We start from the raw sequence: 17,719 nt of genomic DNA on the forward strand, positions 1-17,719 counted from the left end.
CCTTCCCTGTGCTTATGCTGGTGGGCAAGGCCTGCAGTCTGTTCATCGCTCTTGCATGTCTGGGTCTGCTGTTTCCTAGGGAAAGGATCAGGTTTTTAGATCTGTAGGGTTGTTTCCTGGAGCTTTACTTCTGCTGCATGCTGTGGACTGGGTGCTGTGCTCTGGTGTTTGCCAGATTGTGCCACAAGTGATGGGAAGTAGTGTTCTGCAGCTACGGTGGAAGCTTATTGACTCTTCTGCTGCCATGATATAAATTATCTGTGTTTTAAGATCAAGTCCTTCTGGGAGGAGAAGGGATTTGGGTTGCTCTGCCCTGAGGAGAGGGTTAACAGGTTGGAAAGGAGCCTCCAGAAGCGTAGCTTGGGTCTTGAGTTTGAGTATGTTCAAAGTGGGATTATGGATGTCAGAGCAGGTGTTTTGGTTGTATGAATTTGTTATAGAGCTGGGAGATCCTGTGGAGGGGCTGAGCAACCCTCTCCCTGTCATGGGGGTGGGTATAGGAGGAAGTTCTTGATAATGTTGGATATTAATCACTGGTTGCAGATGTGCGTTTGTTCAAATTATGTCTGGTACCACAGCGGCTAAGAAATACGTGAAATCATAGACCAAAGCTAAAAAAAAAAAACACCTCCCAAAAGCTTGAGTCTGCGGGCCAATTTCGTAGGGCGTCCCATGTTTCCAGCCATCACCTCCTCAAGTTGTTTTACTAATAATCAAAACAGAACTGCTTTTAATGCAGAAGGGTTGAAATACGATGTTGTATTTTTAGCTGGTAACTGTTTTCTTTCCTTCCCCAAATTGTAATAGGAGCCTGGAAAAACTCAATAGAAGAATGGACAGCAGAAGACTGGAACGAAGATGTAAGTGTCCCTTCCTAGATAGACAGCATTTGTTATTTACCGTTTTTCAGGGTCTCTGCATTGTTTTCAAAATCTCAGTGCTCTATTTAATTCTTTCTTATATGTATGCAATGATGTTTCTTGCTGTAATTCCCCTTTAAGAGTATATATTTAGAAAAGCTTAACTTTAAATTGAATTGAATTAAGAAATACTTTTATTTTGCTGGATGGCCTTCACACGAATAATAAAACATTAAGTTCTGTCCCAAATTAAGTATTAGTGAATTATAGTTCTTTACTGCTTAATGTGTGGTATCTGCATGCTTCCCCCTAATACTATGTAGGGATGTCAAGCAATATTATCACAAGATTTTATGTTGAAGTGCTGAAGCTTACTATCAAGTGTAGACTCATCATTGATGCTTTTTGCTTGAAATGTGCATAATTATTCCAGTCAGTCCTCTTCATATTCAGAATATTAAAAGAGGAGCTAGTAGTGCGATGAAGATGGCACTTAGTTGCTTCATTCCTGTTGCTTCATCATGTTGTGTTGTCTAAAGTACTGGAACAATCTTTTTTCTTTACTAGGCAGGAGACATGTCTTCATGGCTGCAAAATATTTGATCTATTTATTGTTTAAATATTTGTGATTTTAAGTTTTCAGTATTATAATAAAGCTTAAGCAGTTCAGAAAACAAATGAGATAAATAGGAAGAGAAAACCTTAGTGTTTAAGTTTTTCATTTTTATAGAAACATCTATCATCTCAAGATTATTCTTTGGAGAGTAAGCTTGTTTCAGAAGTCGTCCCTTTTGCTTCCTGCAGGGTGGCATGTTGGTGTTATCCCCAGGGATGTGTGAATAGGTCACGTAACAGATACAAAACTGTCCTTACCTCGTAAGGAGGCCATGTCTTTTGAGAAAATGAAAAACTCTAAAATATGACCTAGTCCTAGGTTCTCTGTATCAGCTACTGCCACCAAATGCTGGGTTTTTGTTTGTTTTTATGCAACTGTCCTCTGTTTCTGCAGTGTATACTAGTGAAAGGCTAAGGATAGTGGAAATGTCTGGCCTTGTTTCTCCACTCTGTTTAGCACCGGTACGATACAGCATGTATACAGTATGGGAGGAATGTTGAGCAGTGCTCACTAGGGGTAGGTTTTTTATTATTATTAAACCTCAGTACTTAGCACATGAATCTTGAAAGAGCGGCAGATGAAATCTCTAGCCTGTTGTTAATTTTCATTAATTATGGAAAGCTGGAAGAATCCCTGTAACCTAGGAGAAAGTTATTCATGTGTTGATGCTCAGAAAGAATGAATGAAATGGAAAGCTGCAGGCAAATTAGCCCAGAGCATGCCTGGAGAAAAATAGAAGGAAAATTGATTAATCTGAGCCAAAAAAGGAAGTACAGGATACAGTTTGTGCAGTTCAGTGTTGCTTTATTCAAAATAAGCCCAAATAACTTTTAATTTACTTAAAGACCAAGATTATGTTTAAGTGTGAAGATGAAGTATATACTTGTAAGAGATTTCATTTTGGATCTTTTGTTGTCTTTTAAAAATAATTTCATGATACCAAAAACCACACAAAGTAGATTGTGATCTGTCTTGTAAATTTTGGCAAGTAGCCTTTTCCGGAGGATCCCTACTGAATGTGGGTACTTCTGGGAGGGCTACAAAGCAATCCATTCCTAGGCCAGATGCAATCTAGTGTCTTTATCAATGCTTTGGAAGTAAAAAATAAAATCACTGCTGAATAAAATGTTTGGGAAACTGAAAAATTATTGGGTAATAAAAGTAAACCAGCCATGCAGAGAAATCTTGATCGCTGCTAGATGTGACTTGTTCAAATGAAACATGTTTTAATATAACCAAGTGCTACCCCTCAGCATTTTTTTTCTTTAAATAGGAATAAAGAATGCAAGGCATACCTCCAGAACAAGGGACTGTTTTCTGGAAAGCAGCAACTGAAAATATTTTACGGTTTTAGTGGATGATGCAAAAAGAGCAGCTCAGCATGGTTTCTTAAAGGGCTGATGCTGTGGCAAAAAAAAGCTACTGTAGTCTTTTTTTGCCTGTAGGCAAATAACTTTTTGCCTGTGGAAAATAGCTGAGAAGTATTAACTGATAGAAGAGGTGCTAGAGTGAGATTTTCTATTTCTTTGGCATAGTTTACTGAATATGAAAAGGGTTGCTTGATTAGCATATGTGTTCAGTTCTTAATCTAGCAGAAAGGCATAATATGAACCTGTGTCTGGAAAATGGAGCCACACATTTAAATGTGTAATTAAACAAGTCTAGCAGTGTGACTAATGATTGAAATGATCAAGGAAGCTGATGTATTTGCTGTCTGCTGATAGACCAGGTGCTTTTTTGAAGCATATTTTTGTTTAAATTTTTGTTCTCTAGTCAGATACAAGTTACAAAGTCAGTATTTGAACAGGTGAGTGAAATTTAATGTTGCTTGATCTGAGTAGGATTGGATTTGTGATCTGATAGTCCTGTCTGGTATTTGTCTTTGTTAAAGTAATGAGTACAGTAGGGTGTCAGCGTGATGTGTAACAGGGTGGAAACTACTTGCAGTGAAAATAGGAGGTTGTATTTTTTTGAAGAGACATTCAGAACGTGGACAGTGAAGGACCAGACAAATTTTGAGGTACTGTAGTTGCTCAAATATATTTCCCTGTTCCATTGCATATCAACTGGACATAGGAGGAGCTAACTAGATGTTAAATATGTTATGTGCTTGGTGATTGGAGAACGATTTTATAAGAGGAGCAAGAGCTGAAAAGCACAGGCATTTCACTGCAGATGGAGGAAATACCCCTGTGAAGCTGCCACATGCAAATGGTTTGCGACTGTTGATTTGGTTCTGGGAAATTGCCAGTGCCTCAGTGAAAGATTTGCGAGCATGGTGTATGGTGAGCATAAATGACTTTGTCAGAAGATGGTACTACTACCTCTAAGAAATACTAAATACATCTGTGTAACCAAATAAACCTGTTAGCTGCTGCACAAAGTATGTGTTTGGATAAATGCTGTTACAGACTTCAAAATTAGTTGCTTGATTTAAGTTTGTGGCAGTTTGCTACAGGGACAGGGTGCAAGAGTAAATTTAAATGTAGCAGAGCTGGTAGCTGAAGACTTGGGAGTTATTTTGCGTGCTGGTTTACTTGAGGAGACCATTTCTTCTCTCATACTTAGAGCACACTTTTAGGCTGTCACAAACATCCTTGGGCTCCTTGATTTGCTTAGTTTTCAGGATTCATCAGTGGTTTTGCCACAGTTGGTCTTTTCCTGTGTTGTGTGGGCAGAAGAAACTGTTGACATTACAAATAACTTAATATTTAACCAATGGATTGCAGATCAGAGCTGCCGCTCTGCTATTAGTTGATCTCCTTATGCTGTATAATGCAGGAATCTCATAATGCTACAAAAAAGTACAGTACAAGGTGTTCTAAAATAACACGTGCAGTTGGGAAAGGGCTGAACAATAAAGGAAGAGACTTTTTTAAATTGCATAATAAGCTGATTCCTTGTTAGCATTGATCGGTCCATCGAGTTGGAGGCTTGCATCGTGATGCACAGGATAGAGCTGAGAAGTGTTCCCGAAAGGTGGGGGATTAAAATACTTGGTCTTGGCTGTGATGGATGGGAGGGAAATGGAGGGAGGGACTGTGGTGAGTTTCAACTTTTCATGACCCACTGTGGTGTAAGTAAGGGAATTGTAGCAGTGTGTGAGAAACAGATGAACTTAGCCTCAGAGTGGGAAGTGATAGCTCCCAGACAGCTCCAGACAACTTAAATCAGCAGCGGTTCACGGGAGAAGCCCGATCAGTTGAACACATGCATGGATGGATGTGTGTTCAGCAGAGCTGCCCATGGGATGGCAAGTGAAATTGGCTGGTATCCGTGATGTGCTTTTCAACTGGGCTGCTAGCAGCATATCCAATTAAAAAGGTGTAATTTCCTGCAAGAGCTGTGGTCAGATGTCCCATTCTAAAGGGATCCTCTGTTAACTGTTTGAGTAAAGAATAACTGAGCTATTCAGAATGCAAAGTTACACCACAGTAGTTAAATTTGCAGAAAATCACCCTTAATTTAAAATACAACCATTATATGTGTATTTTGATCTTGTTGAGCCTAACCTGCATTGGCTTAAAACCTACTCTGGGAGTAAGTATTCCTGTCAACAGAAGCAAATTAGCCCTGCGAAGTTGTAGCTGTGTAGCTATTTTTTTAAAAGGAAAGCTATTAAAATTAATCACCCCCTTTGCCCTCCTTACCCCCCAAAACAATCATTCAGCCCCCCTTCTTCTTTCTCTCTTGTTTGTGCAAGTATCTACTGTAACAGAATGGTGTAAACACAACAGATTACTGCTGTGGATGGACTGACTGGTGGTACTAGTACAAACATCTACATGCCTCTTCCTTTATTATTGTTTTCAAACTCATGCTTGCAGAGCAAAGAGTTTAATATGTTATTGCTGTCCCTAGCAAAAATGCCAAGAAGGAACTTTGAATGCCAGTTCCTGGTGTACACCTGGGTGCAAACCTGCCTCCGCTGGTGGCATGAGCTGACATGTAAAACAAAGGGAGAGGTGAAGTGAGTAAAGGGGAACAGTGAGTGCCTTAGACTTCTGCAGCGGGATTTATTGGAGCTGCTCTGTGGCATCCTAAATCGGGTCCACACAAGGTATCTTTATGCTGGTAATATACTGTCACATTAATTAGTTTCTACTGGAATATTTTTCAGTTATTATTGCTCAAACTAGCATAGGTACTGTGGTATATCATTCTGTGTGTTCAGTTGATTAAATATCCTAATGCAAATTAAATTGGTACTTGGTTCTGTGTTAGACTTTGCTGAAGTTTGACTGTTTTTTGTCTTTTTAAGCACAGCTGCAGCATAACCGGTTGTAAAAGTAGTTTGGCATTTATTTTTATCTGGCAGTACGTGACCAAGATGAAACTTCTTCAGATGTTGCAGCAGTGAGGTGTGAGAACATGTGTATAATTAATTTTTTTTCTTTTTCAGCTTTCTGAAACAAAAGTCTTTACTGCTTCCTCTGTTCCAGCTGAGAATCACGTGACTCCTGGGCAAAGGTAAGCTCTTCCCCATTTTCCCTATATCTTAACATTGCTTCACCAGCAGAAGCTTTTAATCTTGCACATATTAAAGCAGATGTTGGATGAAACATGAGAATGGCCCCGGTCAGAGATTGGTTAAGCTGACTGCACAACTGCAAAAAGCCTTGCTTGTAAATAGTTGGTTCTGTGGGTTCCAGTGTTACCTATAATCCTGGTTTTGGATTATGGATATATAGCCGAACTTACTAAATCCGTGAAGATAATACTGAGAAGACTGTCTTCTGCACAAAGACTAGTGACAGGCAAGAATGAAGATAGCTTGGAAGAAAAGTTTTGTCCGTTGAAAAGCACAACAAGTTCTGTGCTGCAGTTTGTCCAGGAAACAAATCCAGCTCCCGAGGAGTCAAAAAGCACTCAGAATACACGCAGCAGTTTGACAACTACGTTAACAGAAGTTTGCATTACCAAGAAGCTGAAATTCCTGTTAAGCATTGTGATTACTTGTCTTTACTTATGATTTGGAGATCAGCGTGTGAAAAATACGGCACTAGCAGCCTTCATCTTCACTGAGTGCCTGGCAGGTGGTGGTACAGATCTGTTGCCTGCATTAGCTAACATTTCCTCAGGTCAGAGGAAAGCATGTCAGCAGTCAGATATCACAAGATCTGAAAACTAGATGGCCTAACAGTCCCAAATATTCTGGTACGGCTGTACTGCTGAGCTCCACACTGCATCGAAACTTTCCAAGTAACATGGTTATAATCTATGTAACATGGTTATAACATGGAGGAGGCATGGTGTCAAGTTCTTCTGGAATTTATATTCCTTTGCTTCTTAAATGTGATATGCTAGTACAGTCGTTGCTCTGATGTAAATATTCTTCCAGTGGATGTCCCTCAAATTGTTAGAAAATATTTTAGTTCATCATGTTAAGTTCTGGTAATTTTTTACTTGACAAAAATGTTTGAGCATTAAGAAATCTAGTGGTGAAAGTACTGGGAGGAGCTCTTCAGCCCAAGCCTGCAGTGTGTTTAGGAAAACAACTCTAAAAATTCTGATATCCTATATTGTCTTAACATATTACATCCTTGAGTAAACCTCTACTAGATGTTAACAAGCCATGTTAAGTGTAAGAAAGCATGTTTCTCATCCTGCTTAGGTATTTGTGGTAGCATAACTTTGGATATGTGCCTGCTATCTGAGAAACTTTTATTTCTGCTCTTAGGACTTCGTTATCACCACACGTTCACTCAGTTGCTGTATTTGTGACTTGATTCTTTACTGTCCTTCAACCCATCATATACAGAGGGTAGAACTTGGATCCCTGTCTGTTTTTAGAAGGATAGTGTGATATACAGTGTGGATATATAAAATACAAAGTGTGATATACAATGTGGCTGGTAGGCAGGATCCACTCAAACATGATGTATCTTTTATAGCTTGTCTCCAGTTACTTGATTATAGTGATCACATAGGTTATTTATGTGATACGTGATGTTACATAAGTTGATGATCTTTTCAGAATGTGCAAAGATAATTTCAATCGTAACCATAGTGGAAGGTGTCAGCTAGCAGGATTTTTCTTCCCAGGGACAGCCTCTCTTCTTCCTCTTTGTGTGGAGAGTTTGTGTGGCGGATAAGCAATATTCTTAAAAGTTACTGATCAGTATTAGTTCTGTTGCTGGTGTAGCAGCTTTATCTAATATTGTTACTGCTTTGTTCAGTTTCAGCACAGCCAAATCATCATGTTTAATCTAGCCAAACTTTACTTTTCTTACAGCATTGATTTGGTAACATTGCTTCAAAAGCCTGTGACTTCCACTCAAGAGACAGAAGGCAACTCATTTGAGACTCCCCAGCAGCAGACCTTTGGCCAAGCCCTAGTCTTCACAAATTCTCAGCACAGCACCCAGATGGCATCAGGAACTGGCAGTTCCAGTGCTGTAAACTCCTATTCTCCTCAGAGTCTGGTAAAATTATCTTATTCTTTGAGTGCTCTTCATGAGGACATACTTTAGGTTAAGCAGCTTTTCCAGTACCGGTCATTTCATGAGATGTTTCAGTATTAGTAAAATTCTGTCCCAGATGCTAAAGAAGTTGGATTAATAGCATCTCGCACACATACACAAAAATCTTTTTGTTTTTGCTAGGCAGTTGTTGGTTTACATGAAGTACTTGTATTAATTTTTTTGTGGGGAACAGGTGCATTTACTGCGTGCTGATTTAGGATTGAATCCTTGGTTTGTAGTAAAGAGTTATATGCCAGAAAACTATGATGTGACATTTCCAAGCACATATCTGACTGCTTTTTGTGGAAACATGATTATTTCTGAGTTTTCTGGAAAAGGCTCCCCTTGTTTAATGATTATGAGAGTTAAAATTGGGCACTTGTATTCTTTGAAAATCTGTTCAGCTATTAGTAATTAAATGTTTTTGGGATGTGTGGATTCAAGAAAATCAGTATTGTTGAAATAAATTTTGAAAGTTTATTAGTGATAACAAGATCATCTGGCCATATGCTACATTTGAATTTTTCATTTGTCATTTGTTAGTAATCCAGGGCTGAAGAGATTTCAGCTGTTGCCAAATAGCAGCTGTAGGCACTGACCTTATGATTATTTTCAAGTTATTTATTAAATCTTTAACTCCTCCCTTCCTTTTTTTCTCCATGTCTTTTGGTAGTCTGCAGTTCTTTGTTCTGGCTTTGGAGAACTTGGGTCCTCTAAATTGGCAAACTCTGCTGGATCCCAAATCTTGGACCAATTGAAATCTCCAGGTTTGGGTCAGTTTACCTCTCAACAAAACAATAGTAGCTCTACCACCACTACCGCAACTACCACATCGTCTTGGGATCTAAAACCACCCATTACTCAGTCCTCAGTCCTAAGTCAGTTTGGTAAGTGCTTTCACATAATCTCTCTATCTCTATTAGTCTGTAAAAGTTATTAATGCCAATGACAGTTTAAAATGGCCTCCATGAAAGGCTTTTAAAAAGCAATTCTAATAATAAAATTGGTTACAAGGTTTAAGTTAAGTTTATCTGCTGGTAATAGATGTTACAAATGTATCACGAACTAAATTTTGATGGGCTTAAGCCTCTCTGTAGAGTCTTTAGAAATTGTTGAGCCTTCATGTAGTGACATCTTTGATTTGGTGCACCTATTTAAGTGGAACTTTGATGTGACTTTATTCACAGCAAATCCTGGAAAATAAGTATTTTAGTCTTTGTACCTGTGCTGCTTCTAGCTGAATATAAGGTTGCACCATATTTTGACTTTTTTTCCTCTTATAACTTTTACATGAGTTCTGAATGAGTACTACGTAATTGCTTCATAATGTGCATCATACCTCCTTGTGTGAAGTCTGCATGTGCTCAGAATGATGCAGATTACTCACATTGTCTGTTTGTAGTTGGATGGATTTTTCATTTAATTAAGTACAATTGGCAGGAACAGCAGTGAACATGATAGGAAGCTGTTCTTTGCAGTTCAGTTTGTAGCAGTGTTCTCACTGGAAAGAATGATAGTTCTTGTATCTATCTCTTGTATGTGTGCGTTTCCAAATAGATAAGCAGCCAATTTGATAGCAGTTGTAATCTTTTACATGCATTAATTCTGAAAAAAGGTTTATATGCATTTCAAGTTGCTTGCTAATGTGCTCTGCCAAGTGAATAAAAAAAAACACCTTCAGATTGTGCGTGCTGTGGATCTCTTATGGTTGATGGCCAGTGCTCCAAGCTGTTGTTTGGCTTTCACATCTGAAAATTGTGAAAGAGAAAGAATAGGGGAAAAAACTGATTATGTCCAGTGTGTCCTGACTTTCAGAAAGATGGAGATGGTAGATGAATTCTTCCTTGTGTTGAAAATCTTCACGTTTGTGGGGCAGGAAATCATAACTTGTAATACATCTAAATTGCAACTTCAAACACATTGAAAGTTATCACAGTTTATTGGCACAGTTAATTGCAGTGAAACTTGCAATGTTTGACTAAAATAATCCACAAGCTTTCTGATGCCTAATATGTAATAGTATGTGGCTATTATTTTTAAAGAAAGCTAAATAATACTTGATGAAAAGTGTTCATTTAAGATAGGGAGTATCAAATGTTGGCATTGTTACTGCAGTGGTAATGTTCTGCGTGGAACTTGTGTGGTGCATGCACTAGAAACTAATAGCTGTCAAGTGTTTCAAGTCACCCAGATTCTTTCATGAAGAGCAGAGTTTAATGACTTAATTTGATTTTTCTCTTTCCACTGCTGACCAGACTTTAAATCCCAGCCTGAACCATCCCCAGTTCTGAGCCAGCTGACCCAGCGACAGCAGCAACAAACGCAGGCAGTCCCTGTTCCTCCTCCTGGGCTGGAGTCCTTCTCCTCCCAGGTGAAACTCCGAGAGCCATCCCCGGTAGACACCTCTACAGCTGTCAGCAAAATGTTACAGCTGCCCAGTATATCTATGGAGAACCAGGCAGTGACTGCCCATCAAACCCCGCAGAAACAGATAAAACCACCAAAACGGAGGATAACTCCAGCATCCAAGGTGAGTAATTTGATGGCACCAAGTACTTAATAATTGTGTATAAGTTTCTAGGGAGAAGAGGGGCAAAGACCATCATATGTTTTCTGTTTATAGAGCAGGGAATTCTAAGCTGGATAGTTCTGCAGTCCAAAATACAATGATGTTGTCTTTTCCAAGCACATATCTGATTGTTCTGTGTGGAAAATGACTGATGCTGAGTGATTTTGGATTGACACAAGTGGCTGCAAGTTGAATGTTGGATGAAGGGGGGGTGGGGTGGGCATTGGTGATGGCTGCGTATTGCAAAATATAATGGCTAACACGTTCGGCCCCAGATCAGAGCACAGAATCCATAAATGAATTTCAGATTACAAGAACGGAATTAGTTTATGTGATGTAAACTGGGGCTTTGTGACAGATGTCGTTGAGAGGAAAGATTGAGGCAGTAACTGAAGAAGCTTGTAGTTATGGGAGGTGAGTGTCAGTCACTGGTACCTTTAATACAGATAGTACACAGAAAGGAACTGTGGCTTTTTTCCCCTTTAAGATTCCTGCTTCTGCAGTGGAGATGCCTGGATCAGCTGATGTGACAGGGTTAAATGTTCAGTTTGGAGCTCTTGAGTTTGGATCAGAGCCTGCACTCCCAGAGTTTGGATCAACTTCAAGCAGTGAGAATACCAGCCAGGCGACCAACAATAGCTTGTACTCAAAATCTGTGAAGTACGTGTGAGTTCCCCTTGTGCCTTCTGAAATGTCCTCTTGAGGGGTCAAGTTTGTGCAAAATATGTAAAGGCACAGTTACTGTGTAGTGGGAGGGGGAAATAATGGTGGCTTGTAAGGCTGTGTTTTCTGTGGATGGCATGTTAAAAGAAGTCTCTGTTCTAATGACAATCAAAACCTTCTGGACGGGTTGATTTGAAGCTGCAGATGACACGAATGGAAAACCTTAAAGCAAGCTACCTTTTACAGAATTGCTTCCATGTTTGATTGTCACGATTTTTAAATTTGCCAGAGGATTTGTTCCTTACAACTTAAATTTTTCTGCTTTTGATCCAGGAGGGATGAGCCTTGTACCATATCTGCATGTTAGTAGATTGGCACCAGACTGCAGATCTGATGCTCCTGTAGAATGAGAAAAGAAGCCAAGCTTTTCAGTCTGCAGAAGCTTTTACTGAAATGCTAGAATAGGAGATGATAAAGACAAATGTGTCTAACCCATTTTTCTTCCTTACTCTTAACTTTCTACTCTTAGCTTTCAGTAGAAAGCTTCCTGAAGTTTATTCAGAAACACTAGTAAAAATGAACTTCCACATTCATTTCTAGTTCCATAAACGATTTAAGCTGTTTAGAAAATAAAACCCCTGCATGTTTTAGTTTTTTTAACTCTTTACGTATTGAGTTGGACTGCTGCTCTAATGTTAGATTTCTGTTCTAAGAAGATTAGGTGTTTATCATACTCTGGCCTTTATGGATCTAGTTGATTAAGAAAGAGGTTATGATTATTAGTTTATCCTTTGAGAGGGTGGAAATAAGTTGATTGACAAGTGTGGTTGGGCTTACAGGAGGAAGGTGAATGGTGCTTAAAGCAGCTGGTGGCTTTGAAGTGATTACTGGGGACCAAAGCAAAATTGTATTTATTCATGATTTTTTTTCTAATATAAATAGTGTAAATTTGACTGTCTTAGTTTAGTAAGTTTTAGATAACTGTGTAGGAGCTGATATTTCATGAAGGTGTTTGATACCTAATTTACCATTGTGGTAAATAACTTTTACTTTTTCCAGTGATCCTTTGAATACCTCTTTGCCAATATCCAATACAGTACAGGAGTCCACCTACACAACCTCTGCCATCACCTCTTCCAGCCTGACCTGCTCATCCCAGAGCACTAGCCCGGTAACAACAACTTCCTCCTATGAACAGACTTCTGTGCATAGTAGGATAGCGTACCAAAGCTCCATGGCTCCGTCTGAACCACCCCCCGTTGCAGTTACGGTGAGTGAACTTCAGAAATAAGACTTAGAAAAAGGTAAAATGATCCTATCCATTTTAGACTCTTATAACCCTGCTATGTCAATGCTCTCAACCAAGCCAAGTGTTTTCTTTGATTCCCAAGCCCACCCTGTTATTTATGCTTTCTTTTCCTACTGTGTAGTCGTTTTGGGCTGTCCTGTATTTGGGATATAAGAGCCTCTGATTTTATGAGTCATGACATCTTAAATTGCCATCTGACCTTTTTTCTTAGTAACACTTTAATATTTTAGTTGAGTTTCCTTCCCTGAAGCTTAGCTTTTAAAAAAGGAACTTGCTCTCTATGTAAATATTAGTCATGGTATTTTGCCATAACTTGACAGTTTCTATCCAAAGGCATAATTCCTTAAATTTATAAGGAATAGAGCAAATAGATCTCAAACTGTTTTTGGCCCCTCCAGCATTATTCTTTTGTTGGATTTAAACACCAGTAGGAATTAGTGTTGTGTTTTATTTTAAAAGGAATAGGGTGAGATCTGATCTAGGACAGAGGATCTCTTGGGAGATACTTAAAAGCACCTACTCTTTGTACATGGAACATAGGTTTGTTTAAAGAGAATTTGTTGAATGTTTAAGGAACTTGTGAGAGTTTGTAAGTTTATTTACTTCTGGCCTTTGTTATGTAATGGCTCAGTCACACTTGTCTTCTGCACTAGCTCGTATGTACTGGTGAGGATCAAGCGTAGACTATCCACTTCTGTACTCCAGCGTTATCCAAAAAACAACTGGTGCTTCTCAAGTCTTATCTTTCAATGGAAAAAAATTGGCGTCTGTGTAACTTGGATAGTTAAAATTGTGAGTTGCATTAGATCAAAAGCACAACCATTTCCTATATGTTAATGCAATCCTTTCTTTCATATTGGTGTGAACCTGAAGTTTGTTATATACAGTACACGGGAAGGTCTCCTGCTAATGGGTGTAGTATGGGCAATGTATGGGATTCTGTATGTTCAGGACACCTTGCACTTGAGAACTTTATTATGTGGTTTTGTTAAAGGCAGTGAAAAGCTAATTTTCTGCCCTTTTGTCTTTCAATTTAGAACAAATATAGAATTTTGCATGAAGCATGTTAAATGTGATTCATTCGGAAAATACAATATACCTGAGATGATTTATTAATTTCTCCTTTGTTTACAGAATGGGCACAGTGGTGTTAGAACACAGGCAGCTCTTGACAGTAAGTTTACAAAGCTTGGATGTGTACGGGACTCTTTCTGATCTTTCCTTATAACTTGGTATGCGCGCAATTGTAGCAGTGACATCTGGTTTGAGGTTTTGTATAGTCCTCTGACTAATTTTTGGCTGATCAATGTAAATTTATTTTGTACTTGCACAGGATGTACTGCTTGCTTATTGGAGAAAATGGAAATATGGAAACAGCTCTACTGAATCTATACCCAGTGTGTGTAACGCTGAGCAGTCTTAAGCATTAGAAAAGCTGCTTTGCTGCTGCTTTTTTCCTTTCTGGATTTCTCTACTGCAAATTATTTAACATACAATTCCTTATATGTTCTTCCAGCTCTTGTTTGGAAAGCTGCAATTAGAATTTAGTGGTAACAAAACAGTCATATTCTTCGAAAGCACCTCTTGCTGGGTGTAGTGCTCAATTGCTCAGTTGCTACCCTGTAGGGAAAAAGGGTGACTAACATGCTCCCTCTGCTGGGTTGCTTGCTATCTTACAGTAGAGTAACAATAATATGTTGTTGGCTCTGATACTATTCTCTTCATCTTGGCCTTCTTTTTTTTGTGTGTGTTTGGTAATTTACTTGTAGCACCCCAGTAGCTCTTTTCCCAGAGTCAAAATAATTAAAAAGCAGTTTTCACTCTTCTTGACCTTAATATTCTGGTTTATGGAAATTTCCAGCAGCTTGAATTAAAAGCTTTTGAAATTCCAACACTTCAGTTTTAACTCTGTCCATCTTCTAAACATCTCAGGTATGTCAGCAGCAGGACAGCTTTTTTTATATTTGAGTGCCAAGAACTTGAGTATTCAGACCTATGAACTGTTTCGTTAATGCCGAGTTCTGTTTAAGTGAGCAGGAGGAAGGGTACATGCCTAAAGAGTTACTTACTAAAGATTGTAATGTATAGGACAACTTTACAAATAGAAAACTTATTTACTCTTCCATATAGAATTTATGATTTTGGAAATTCGCTATGGGATTTGTCTTCTTGCTATGAAAAACAAAGATCTGAGAATTTCTAATTTTTTAAATTATTGTGCACCAGTTTTATTAGTCCCTTTTTCTATACTGGTTCCCTTTAACAACATTTCTATTTTTTTCTTATCTCAGGCCCATAAACCAGAATCAGTCTTTTACTGTTTATCTTTTTCATGTGTCCAAACTATTTTGAAATTATTTTTGTAAACATTTGAAAGCACTGACGGTTTTCCTTCTGTATATGCCGCTAATATCCTTAGTTGGTCATCTCTCGTTTTTCCTACTGCTGCTCTTCAATGTCCAGGTCTCATCCTTCCTAAACATGTAGCTGTTCAGAACATGCTTGGGTTACAATTCTGACCGTCCTATTTGTTTTCTGGTTTTCTTTTTGTCTGGCACATCATGTTCAGGCATTGTTTAAATGATCTTAATGAAGTCTCTTATACTGGGGTTATCTACTTTGATTTCAAGGAGTGAATCCTGGCCTAACTGTACTGAGTTATAAGGGGTGTTTACTTATTTTCATATGAATGTTGCCAGGAGGTATCAGGTTTATACAGTTGTGTTCTTCATAGCTATGTTTTTGCCACTTGAATTTTCTTTGTCAGCTATGCTCATGCTTATTGCCAAGGTCAAAACCTCTTGATTTCTGTTTGCATAGCAGCTGATCCAGCAACCTGGCTTCTCTCATTTAGGGAGAAAACCATTAATGTGAACAGTGATGCTTAACTTCTAAGCAGACTCTTGTTTGGTCAGACAGCATTCTGACTGTCTGACTTCACAAGCATTCCAAGATAGCAGTGATCCACTGGGTGGTGATCTTCAGTGTTGTATGAAAGCATGGCCCAGCGTAAGGCAGGGCTCAACTATTTCTGAGATTTATTGGTGTGCATGTGTGTCTAATTCTGTGCATTACCCTCCTTCAGAGGGCAAGAGACGGAAGTGTAGAAACAAATGGAGGAATTGTTCTGTCTTATTGCAGTACAGTGTTCCTTTGGAAAGGCAAATTGGTGGTAAATAAGTCCAATTATAAAGCTAAGTAGCATTAATAATGCTAATCACCCTTTGTTATCTAGATCAAATAAACTAAGGCTATATTTGTCAACTCTTTGAGCGTGCTTAATGCTGTGCTCAATTGTGGCATTTTATTGTAGCTTATTTTACTTTTAATGCATTACACATTTGAGTCAGTACTGCAAACGGGTTAGTTTTATGTGCCCTTTGTACCCCAGTGATCCAAATCTCAGGCATCAATGGTGCTGTGTAGGTTGGAGTGGAGAACTGGAGCTGTAGGTAAGCTTTGCAGTGTCTTGAAGAATGCAAACACATTCAGTTTGCAGAAAGGGATTGAAATCAAATGCAAAGAATTTTGAAATAAGGATGGACGTAGGAGCAAAAGCTAATAATCAGATATTAGGAGGTGAAGTGTAGAAGACGAGTTTATTACATGTGTAGCAGTAAATATTATAATTTTGTAAGTGAAGAGCTTAAAGAGAAATTCATAGCTCTGGTGCCATCTAGTTCTGGTGCCATCTGACTTTTCCTTAATAGCCAGATTGCTTAACACTGTTCCTTGTTCTTAACAACCAGATTTTTGTAAATCAAGTCTAGAATACCTAGTGTTCCTGAATCCAGCTTGGGAGTCAGGTATGCTGGAATTTGTCTCTGAATGCCTCTTTTCAACTCATTGCAGCTACTTCATCAGTTCCAGTGTCTAAGACAGAGCCTTCTCCCTCACTACCTTCTGCTGGTTCTATGCCTAGTGTGGTGTCCACCACCGCTTCGCTTCTGCCTTCAGCATCGCAGCACGCGGCAACGTTGCCCAGCTTGCCTCAGTCCAGTGACTTGGCCAGCAGCTCACTTTCCCAGTTAAGCAGGTACGGTAGGAGTTGGGGTGACCTGTGAAGGGAGTAATGTTCTGGGGAAAGGGCAAATATAAGGGCGGCTGACACTGGGGCTATAAGCTATCAGGGTCCCCTTTTCTGGCAGTAACTGGAATTAAGAAAGATTGAGAAGAGGATGTTTCTGTTTTCAAAGTAGTGTTAGAGCAGTGCTGCCCTCAAATTTTCATGGCATATAAACACCTTTGTTTTTCAAGGGGCTCTTGCTTCAATCATACCAGCTAAATCAGCTGCTTTTATTTCCGCCATTTTGCTTTCCCTACTTTGTGCAGTGTCTGGACAAATACACTGCCTTATGTTTGGAGTCATTGCTTTAAGAGTTTACTTTCTGCCCGATTATGAAGTATCGTAGTTTCGTTTATATTTGTTTTTTCTCAAAACTAAAAAAAAAAAAAATCCTTAAGGACATTGTGTCTCTCTTCTTCCTCAGACATTTCCGTAAGACATGTTGAAACATCAGGTTCCTGGAAGTGTCTTCAGCACAGTTCAGCTCATTTACACTCTTTGATATTTCTGTCCCTGTTACTTGAGCTTTGTCCTCGGGCAGGTGACCTGCTGGGGTTGTACTGATTTGTTAGACTTCTAATGCTCACCTTTGTACTTTATTTGTTAATATAAGAAACTAATTTGATGGGATATCAGTTTTATTTCCGTTTCCCAGCTGGGGTACGGTTGATTATCTTTTGTACTAGCATTTTCTGTTGAATATAATGGTAAATGCAGCAGCTAACCAGAATTATTCCATTCATATTAGAAAAATTCTCTTCACATTTGTTGAAAAGCTGTGCATGTTGGTAGAAGTTTTAGTTGGAGCGTTGTTAACTGTTGGGCAGATACTGAGTGTCATATCAAGATGCCTGAACTCCAGGCATGTCTGACTTGGTTGTGCTGGCAGCTGTTGACTGAGTCTCTCCCATAGGTCAGATAATAAATTAATGAAGGCTTCTTACAAGGGAAGGGTGGGCAAGGAAATGGTTTAAAACTGTTTGCTGGACTCAGTCATTTCTTTTCTTGCTGCCTGAGTGGTGTCATCCTATTTCCTCCAGATGGGGAATAGTTTTAAAGGCTTGAAGGAAGCACCTTGAAGAGCTTGTGACAGAAGTCTTTGCCCTTAAATTAGGGCATATGATTTAGTCCAGAGTTTTGTTAAAAACACTGCTCTATTTTCTTGTGGCTAT

At 38.9% G+C, this 17,719-nt stretch overlaps 1 protein-coding gene across 9 annotated transcripts in view; it reads left to right on the plus strand.

The window, feature by feature from the left end:
* UBAP2 (ubiquitin associated protein 2) overlaps positions 1–17,719 on the plus strand; it is a 123,299-nt gene that overhangs the window by 46,995 nt on the left and 58,585 nt on the right. For 6 of the 9 annotated variants that reach the window (XM_083818346.1, XM_083818347.1, XM_083818343.1 and 3 more), the window contains 9 exons: positions 808–860; positions 5,879–5,946; positions 7,712–7,901; positions 8,614–8,827; positions 10,196–10,470; positions 10,997–11,169; positions 12,232–12,442; positions 13,616–13,655; positions 16,334–16,517. In XM_083818346.1, coding sequence (XP_083674472.1) covers positions 808–860; positions 5,879–5,946; positions 7,712–7,901; positions 8,614–8,827; positions 10,196–10,470; positions 10,997–11,169; positions 12,232–12,442; positions 13,616–13,655; positions 16,334–16,517 — 1,408 coding nt within the window. Of the gene's footprint in view, positions 1–807; positions 861–5,878; positions 5,947–7,711; positions 7,902–8,613; positions 8,828–10,195; positions 10,471–10,996; positions 11,176–12,231; positions 12,443–13,615; positions 13,656–16,333; positions 16,518–17,719 lie in introns of all 9 variants that reach the window. The other 3 variants (XM_083818342.1, XM_083818345.1, XM_083818340.1) reach the window with 1 other exon arrangement.

The sequence above is a fragment of the Anser anser genome (genome assembly GCF_964211835.1).
Source record: "Anser anser genome assembly, chromosome: Z".
NCBI classification, from domain to species: Eukaryota; Metazoa; Chordata; class Aves; order Anseriformes; family Anatidae; genus Anser; species Anser anser.